This window comes from Actinia tenebrosa, unplaced genomic scaffold (assembly GCF_029948245.1).
Source record: "Actinia tenebrosa isolate PJP-AT-01 unplaced genomic scaffold, QUT_ActTen_1.0 PGA_scaffold4__44_contigs__length_22323623, whole genome shotgun sequence".
Classification (NCBI taxonomy): domain Eukaryota; kingdom Metazoa; phylum Cnidaria; class Anthozoa; order Actiniaria; family Actiniidae; genus Actinia; species Actinia tenebrosa.
Genome location: NW_028292581.1, coordinates 21315090 through 21324274, shown reverse-complemented (window position 1 = coordinate 21324274; position 9185 = coordinate 21315090). Strand labels below are relative to the sequence as shown.

General features: G+C 37.4%; 1 protein-coding gene across 1 annotated transcript; it reads right to left on the bottom strand.

The window, feature by feature from the left end:
- Window positions 1–474: 474 nt before the first annotated feature.
- On the bottom strand, window positions 475–8946 carry LOC116299858 (uncharacterized). The gene is made up of 7 exons (XM_031708577.2): window positions 8661–8946; window positions 6495–6647; window positions 5576–5758; window positions 4434–4586; window positions 3950–4102; window positions 2775–2948; window positions 475–1670 (listed from the first exon to the last, which is right to left on the bottom strand). The coding sequence occupies exons 1-7, from the start codon at window positions 8875–8877 to the stop codon at window positions 1507–1509; spliced, it is 1197 nt and encodes a 398-aa protein (XP_031564437.2). The 5' UTR covers window positions 8878–8946; the 3' UTR covers window positions 475–1506.
- Between the last annotated feature and the right edge of the window lie 239 nt (window positions 8947–9185).

Sequence of the window (9185 nt, the reverse complement as noted above, 5' to 3'; positions counted from 1 at the left end):
GAAAGAATTGCCTGAAAAAGCCAAAACATACTTCATTGATAATTATATAATAAACAGAATATTACATTGGCGCTTGGAGATACGCAATTTATCTTCTCGTGTTGAAAATCTTTTCAACACTCGAAGATAAATTTCGTATCTCCGCGCGCCCATTTAATATCCTCTGTTTATTGAATATCAATGTAAAATAATAGTCCAGTTGATGTGCATTACAAGTTTTAAAGCAACAGTTTTTTGTTGGGCTGCCTGTGCTTTATTTGTGCGAGTGAACTAATACCGAGACGAAAGGACTTTGCAAAAGTCTAGCTCTAACCTTAAGTTGGCTGAAAAATCCATAACTACTGTTCTGGGTGAGATAAACTTCAGAACGCCATTCCCCCCTCGCCCAATTATAAATTCTTGTATTGCAATGAGGCTTAACCTACTCTTTCGATGTTAATTGTAGAACTAGATACTCATATGTAATCATCATAATCACTTAATAAGTTTCGTATTTACTTTCTCACGTGTCCTTTCCAAGTATCATTTCTATATTGAATAGTTGCGCATAAGATACATGTTACTACAAAATGCATCGAATCGAGGCTTCAATGTAGCCTTGCCATCTCGACTAGATCATAGCTTTGTGTGTGACGAGCGAGAGATTATTATGGTATGGAAAACGAGTGAATAAAAAAGATATGCTCTTAAACATGTAATAATTTGTTTACTACATACACTCAATTGAAGAATCAGTTGTCGGGTTCAGAAACATAGAACATAGAAGCTGAGACCGAAATGGCACATGGGAAATGACATAATTATATTATAATTTATTCATTTGTGCCATCCATTCAGTCGGTTTAGAATACCAAACGCGTATTAAAAACAGTGGATAGATGCCACGGGTCGCCGGTCACAGCATGCATCTAATTAACGTACTTCCCATGTGCCATTTCGGTCTCAGCTTCTGTGTTCTATGTTCCTGAACCCGACAATGTTTCTTCAATTAAGTGTATTTAAGGTCGTTAAAATAACAAAATTTGCAGTTTACCGTGAACAAGAGAATATGAAGTAATACTTAATATTATCTTGCCGTGAAGTAACATCACTGATATGGTTTTTATGCACGTCTGTCAATCACACTTATATCGAACCTAATAACCTGGAAGTACTATATTTCTAGACTCCGCCTGTGATTGGCTTGAAAAAGGCTTTACATGTGGTTAAAATAGTTACGCTGTAAATATCATTACGTTCTAATTCGCTACGCTCAAACGAACGTAAATTATTTTCACTTTAAACTCTATAAATTCACAATAAATACATCTACATATCACACACATAAGAATGATACTTTACAGATTTTTTTTACATAGCGACCTGATTTTCATACTTGAGTTGCGAAACTGACTAAAATTTCATGTATCCGATTGGGTGAGTGTAAACCTAACGAAAGTTTGACTCCAAAAACTGAGGGTCACGATGCAAGGTATTTCGCAGTAAATAATAATAATGTAAAACAAACTAATTATCTTCACTACTTCCTTCATCCTCACTTTCAAGTTCATCTGTCTCTGCTATGGTCGTGCATGCAGCCAACCCGTTAACTGCTTGAGGAGCTATATTCACTTGGTTGTTTGGAACATCATTAGGGTCCGGACCGAGAGATTCTCCTTCGAGAAGTTGTCCTAGAAAGACAAACAAAAATCACATTTAGAAAAAAATAAAATAAAATAAACTGAAATACTGTAATCATGCAAAAGGGAATGACACGTGATCTGAGATGGGAAACCACTACACCCAAGCTGAATAGAGGTTTTGCACAATCAAATGACGGCAGCCATGTTAGATGGCAGGAACAATACAATCGTTTTACATAACAAAGAATTCAATTCCCAAGTGCAAAGGAGTTTTATTGTTCTGCCGTCTAACCACAGGCAGTCCAAGCTGTACTATGGATGCCGACACATGATGCAAAAACTCTATAGTCCTTTTTGGTGAATACAGCTGTGTTCCTTGACTACAGACTCATTTGTACAGGTTTAGAGTAGTAACTTATTAATTGGTATTATTTATCTTCTATTGTATCAGATAAATAAGCATTGCACAAAGCCAAGTTAAAAAATATTTTCCACAAATCTTTTTGATTAAGCAATCGTATTTAAGCGTGTTTTACATTCTGCATCTCATTTGATATCTTGCACCTCATCGTATATATGATGGGCTCCGTGCACTACCACTACATTCTATATTTACAACATACAACACTCAACCCACATGTTGCTTTTTACAGAGGGAGGAAACCGGAGATACTGGAGAAAACCCTCGTGGCAAGGGTGAGAAAAACACATCAAACAAACTCCTCAACATACTGTATGATCTAGTCTGAGCCAGTACTCAAACCCGGACCACAGTGGTGAGAGGCGAGCACCCCTGTCACCCATTGTTATTCCTTTCGTAACCTTTGGGGATACTAAAATTTTTGAAGAGTAAGGGCAAGAGAAAATGAATCCTCTGGAGGGTTGTCATGCTGAATTGAAAAAACACTGTCACACCACGAACAATGGGGTCTATTAATTTACAAAATATAAATAAATAATATAAAAATATGTATAAATAAATAATCGTACTGAGATTGCAATTCTACAATACGATTCTTCTAAGAAGGTAAAGGTTAAACAACAACAACTTTATTTGTACATGAATACAATCAGTTTATCAATCACATTATTATAGTTAAAATTAAATTAAATTATAATGTACTAGGTAATCTGGAATGAAATAAAACCTACCTGATGGTATAACAAATGTATCACCATGATACTGCTGTAACTGCATGGTTTCTGGGTCAAAATCTGACGAGCCGCCATACAAAACAACAGAACTATCAACCATATCTAAAGAATGTGATCCTCTTGGTGTAGGGACATCTCCTGATACAGCAGGCTGTAACCATTCTCTCTTATCTTTCAAATAAAACAAATGAATTATAAAGTTGTATGTGTGGGGGTGTAGGTGGCTGGTGGATGAAGATATTGAGGGTGGGGGCTCCGACCAATACTGTATTCCAGCGGTAAATAGGGTCCCACGCAGGCGGGGGGTACTCCCCTATATTTGCTATACAGGTATGTGCCTCCAAACAAGGTATGGTTTTCAGTGATTCTACTCTGGAACAGGGGATAAAAAATCACGCTCGCTCTTGGACAGGGTATATGAAATCACACTCTCAATGAATTTCAGGATTTTACTCTGGAACAGGGTCAGGGTTCAGTGGGCTCAGCAGCACATCCCTACCCTAAATGGGCAAGAATACGTAGGGTTCTGAAATACTGTCATATACAAAATGGGGGGAGGAGGACTTTACATTTTTTATTTACCAGTTCAAAAGAAAATTCAATGCAATTCTTTAAAGCCTTTAGAAAAATGTTCCAGACCCCCAATCCTCCTAATCCACCCAATCCTCCTTTTGACCTTTCAAGGCCCCCCATGTTCCACTAAAAAAACTTTGAGTTTTCTCCTCCACCCCCCCTGACTTAAATAATGACCAATCCCCTAATGCCCCCCCCTAACTTAAATAATTACCGATTGCTTAATGACAACTACCAGAATCCCTTCTACAGTTCTGTAGCACTTTAAAGGGTTTGTATTATTAAAGTTTCACATTCTTTACTTTTGATGCTAACCTTTACTGTAGTTAACTGACAAATAACCTAAAATTAGTAGTTAACAGATAACTGTTATATTTCATTATTTTGGTTAATATTATGGCAAGTGCTTGTAAAATTATTACAGTTAACTGAGGCATTCGACCGAAACATTAGTAGTTAATAACTAACAATTGGGTACCTCCACTGGCACTCTCTCATTTAGCTAACCTTGACATACATGAGTCTGTAATCAAGGAACACAGAGGCATTTTTCAAATTCGGAATAGGTCTACAGTAATAGTGAGTATAAATGTAAATACCTATATCAAATATATACAAATCATTGAAGTGTTGGTCAGCCATTCCTCTTCCTCCAAAGACAACCATCCGATTACCAACAAGGGTACAGGCATGGAATGACCTTGGTTCTGGCTGTCTACCCTTTGTTTCAACTGATTCCCATGCCATTGACTCTAAAAAAAGGAAAAAAAATAGGGTGAATGGAATATCGATGTTGTTCAGTTAGCATCAATGAGATATTAGCAAGAAAAAGTTGAAATGATCCTGCACCTTGAACCAAGCAGTTAAGGCAAAATGATTGGAATATATACCAAGACATGAGGTAAATATTCCCTGATATTCAGTATTCTTAAAACAAGTGAATTTAATAAACAACGGAGAAAAAGTTTTGTTTTGTCGCCGAAACGGCTCATAGTAAATTTTGACCAATGACCACGCACCACATTTATTATATTTATTTGTGTAAAAATACTGATAACAAATATACTACTTAGTAGCCATTACCTGTATCCAATATATAGATGTCATGTCTACGGGAAACACTATCCCTTCCACCAAATATGACAATCTTGGTACCTGCTATGCACATACTATGAGCAGCGCGCGGAGTTGGACTGCCCTCCAAACTAGGCATCAGTTTCTTCCATATGTTTGTTTCTAATGAATGACAAAAACATCAGTACAGTAATATTGTAACATGTCCATCACAATAATTCCACAACAATTTCCCAATGTTTGGCCAGGTCCCATCATGTACTAAAAACGATTCATATGATATTGATGTTCAAAGGAAGAAATCTAATTTATGGTATAAACCACAGTATTTCACAGGGATTTCTGCTGAGAAATAAAATTACTGTATAATAATTTTAAAGCAATCAGATTAAATTTTTTTTTACATATCATATAATAAATTTATTTTACCTAAATGCCTGATATTTCTAACAGATAATATATTGGCAAATATAAATACAATAATAATAAATAAATAAATGGGATTTAACAGTGGCATTTCTACAGAGTAGCTATTCATTCACTGTAATTCCAATTTTTGTGGAGGGAGGAAAGCTGGAGAACACGGAAAACCCTCAAAGCACATGAGAGAACCAACAAACAACTCTACTCACATACGATACCGAGCTCAGCGGGACTCGAACCTGGGTCGCATTGGTGAGAGGCAAGCGCTCTCACCGCTACGCCACCTGTGAAATATGAATTTATCTTCTCATATTCAAATAGGGCTACTCCACCTTTAATAGAATACTTGTTTTGTCAGACTATAAGGTAACATTCAATTTATTACAAGTAAACCTACACCCGGGGGTGGGTACTCTTGCCCGTTTAGGGTATGGATGTGCCGCTGAGCCCTCTGAACCCTGACCCTGTTCCAGAGTAAAAATCGCTGAAATTCATACCCTGTTCCAGAGCAAGATCGCTGAAAACCCTGTTCCAGAGAGGAGAGAGCGTGATTTCATATACCCTGTTTCAGAGCGAGCGCGATTTTATATACCCTGTTACAGAGTAGAATTGCTGAAAAGCATACCCTGTTTGGCGGCATGTACCCGTTTGGCGAATATAGGGCAGTACCCCCCCCCCCCCCCCAGGGACCTACAGTATTGTAGCATATCTTTTTTTCTTCTACTCACCAGGGTCAAATAAATAGAAATCATTGAACCATTCAAATTCTGCTTCTCCTTCATTACAAGTGCCAACCTTTGGTCCAAATCCTCCAAATAACACCATTTTCTTTCCCATAGTCCCAGCTGATAGCTTATCTCTAGGGGAGGGGTAGTTCCCCTCTGCTTGCACCAAATCCCAATTCATAGTATCTAGAATTTAAAGATTTAAAAATTCCATGAATAACTTGTATTATAGTACACTCAACAAAATTACTCGACTCTGATTGGTTGAGAAGAGTACAATTATAGCATTCATTGTACTCCGTAGGAATACCGAATTAAGTTGCTATGGAAACACGGCCAAAACAATGTCAACAGCGGCAAAAAAAAAGCCGTAAAAACTAAAGGCTTGTGCAATTACAAGAACTTTCAAAACATTACTCGTGTACCAGCAATCAATCAATTGATTTGCATTTATATTGTTAACCAATTTAACCAAAGATTATACTAAAGTTGCAATCAATACTCCAGCTTCGAGTTCTCTTTGCTCAGTTAAAGCCGCAGTTGTATGTTAAAATATGTGTCATTACGTACAGTATGTACATTTTTACTATACAATCAACCTTAATAAAAGAAAAGAAGATATTTGCAAGCAATTGAGACTGAGTATTTCAATAATAATATTTAATAATGATATGAAATCCCCCCTTCAGAATAAGGATATTAATGGACATAAATCTAAAATGAAGAACACTGTATTTGAAAGCCCCCCCACCCCGTCCCCACCAAAATTTTAATTTAAAAAATGGGTGTCCTCCTTAAAATCCACACACATTTACCCCCTTCAACCCATGAATTACGAATGGCTCCTAAGTAAGGCTTAAATAAGGTATAAAAAGATGGAGAACCCAGATAAAGGGGAGACCTGAGAGTACTATTTTGATACCTGTATCCAGAACATACAGATCATTCAACCATCCACTATCTCTGCTGAGTCCACCAAACATATATAGTTTGTTCCCTATTGAAGTCATTGACGCTGAAGATCTTGGTGTGGGTACTTTTCCTCCTACTGAAGCTCTACTCCATGTTTGAGTTTCTGTAACAAAAATACTTGGACAATCAGCAAACCTTTTTAAGCTTTGGTCTACATGTAATGTTTGCCAGCTGTCCTTCCTTTAAAGAACATTTTACTTCAATATTGATCACTTGAAACAATCTCTGGGCTGATCTAAGTCAGGGCACGGCTAACTCACAGACTGAACCCTGAAACAACCTCTGGGCTGATCTAAGTCAGGGCATGGCTAACTCACAGATTGAACCCTGAAACAACCTCTGGGCTTATCTAAGTCAGGGCACGGCTAACTCACAGATTGAACCCTGAAACAACCTCTGGGCTGATCTAAGTCAGGGCATGGCTAACTCACAGATTGAACCCTGAAACAACCTCTGGGCTGATCTAAGTCATGGCACGGCTAACTCACAGATTGAACCCTGAAACAAACTCTGGGCTTATCTAAGTCAGGGCATGGCTAACTCACAGATTGAACCCTGAAACAACCTCTGGGCTTATCTAAGTCATGGCACGGCTAACTTACAGATTGAACCCTGAAACAACCTCTGGGCTTATCTAAGTCAGGGCACGGCTAACTCACAGATTGAACCCTGAAACAACCTCTGGGCTGATCTATGTCATGGCACGGCTAACTCACAGATCGAACCCTGAAACAACCTCTGTGTTGATCTAAGTCAGGACATGTCTAACTCACAGACCCAACCCTGAAACAACCTCTGGGCTGATCTAAGCTATGGCATGTCTAACTCACAGATTGAACCCTGAAACAATCTCTGACCTGACCAAAGTCAGGGGCATGGCTAACTCAAATATTGAACCAAACACCTGAAACAACCTCTGGGCTGACAAAAGTCAGGGTATGGCTAACTCACAGATTGAATTATACCTGGAAAAACCCTTGAATCAAGGAAGAGACCTAAAAAACTCTCCTTAATTGTTATAGCAGTCCAGGAAACAAACCTGGGTCACCCTGAGGTTAGAGGCAAGTGCTTTACTACCTATCTATCTTTTTCATTGTTTTTACAAAATTGTATGGGGAAAAAATTCAAAAATAATCATATATTTGAGTTGATTACTGTAGATGGGTTTTGGAATGATATTATAATACAATTCCACTCTTATGCTAGCTTTTCTTTGAATAGCTTGATGCCATTTGCTTGTTTACAAAAAAACAACTCTATTCTCAACTTTCATATCCCCATAATCCTTTGCATCTTTGAGGGGTAACCAGAGGGTAAAAACCCACTTATTTTGCTGAAAGCTGGTCAGACAATGTTGAAAATACCTTGTTTGGTATCCAAAGATAAAATGAAGAAGTAAAAAACAGAAAAAGATAGAAGCTTGAAGACGTTTAAGGTAAATTTTAAACATTTTTTCGTAAGTCAATACATTTTCTGTAAGACCAAAACTCTTCATGATCTGTACATGCAAAAATAACTTGGAATAAACTGATAATCAGTATTGTACAATTTATAGTATAAATTCAATTAAGAAACCTTTCAATTTGGGACAGTTTTTTGATTGGTTACCCCCCAAAACGCAAGGCATTATGGGGATGTGAAAGTCGAGAATATACCAGTTGCTAATGTTTACATTTTAACGAAATTCATTTGCCTACAGGAATGTGCGCAGATGCCAAGCACTAATATTTCTCCATTGAGTTCAAACATCCATTAATTAAGAAGTTTTTTTACATATAAATTGATACAGTTTGTGAATAGTTTTGCTTACAGGGATGCGTGCACATCGTGTTTATAAACTGTTTGACGTAGCAATGCAACATGTCTTAATGGTACAAGTTATTGTACGAGTTTGCATCTAAGTTGTTAATTTAATAAGTATTTAAATTGTTCATTTTTATTCAAAAGTTTGATGGTATTTGTTTGTTTAAAAAAAAGAATGTGAAAAAGGTACAACAAAAAAAAAAGAGAGAGAGAGATTTTAGATTCGTATAAAATGAACTAATCTAAAGATTCCCGACGGCAAAGTCTGCTACAGAATTAAATATGAAAAGCTTAAAATATCATTCTCACTTACCAGTACAAAAAACCAGAGTTTCATTGACTTCAGAGACTTCACTAATGTCTTGATTCCAACAGACACCACCAAACACATACACTTTATTCCCCACACTAGCCGAACAATGTCCATCCCGAGGGGGAAAGCAGCCATCTTTTACTTTAGTCCACTCGAATTTGGCATTGTTTAGGAGCTTTGTACCATAAGTAACCTGGACTGATGCTTCGTTTCCCATTTTAAAAGAAGAATAATCAAAGGAATCGGGGAATATTTGCTGCTTCGACTTTTCTTCCTGAAGCTTTTATTTTTGGCGGGAAAATGATCTCGATGGGATAACAGCTGCACATTCTTATCACGGGCTCAGTAGAATACGTCCTTCCACAGGTAGCCCAAACTCTCAATATTTACTTTTTAATTTTTACCTAACCTAGCCCCCAGGGACCTCTCACCAAGTGAATATCGGGGAATATGTATTGAGACGCCAGTCTTGGAGTATTCACCACCGATTTTCGTAGAGGGTTACCCTCGAATGCGTATGGAATT

Coding starts and splice junctions, on each gene's coding strand:
- LOC116299858 (XM_031708577.2), bottom strand. CDS start 8,877: ATGGGAAACGAAGCATCAGTCCAGGTTACTTATGGTACAAAGCTCCTA. Junction 5,759..6,494: donor TCTGTATGTTCTGGATACAG/GTATCAAAATAG, acceptor TTTAAATTCTAG/ATACTATGAATTGGGATTTG. Junction 4,103..4,433: donor CATCTATATATTGGATACAG/GTAATGGCTACT, acceptor TCCTTTTTTTAG/AGTCAATGGCATGGGAATCA.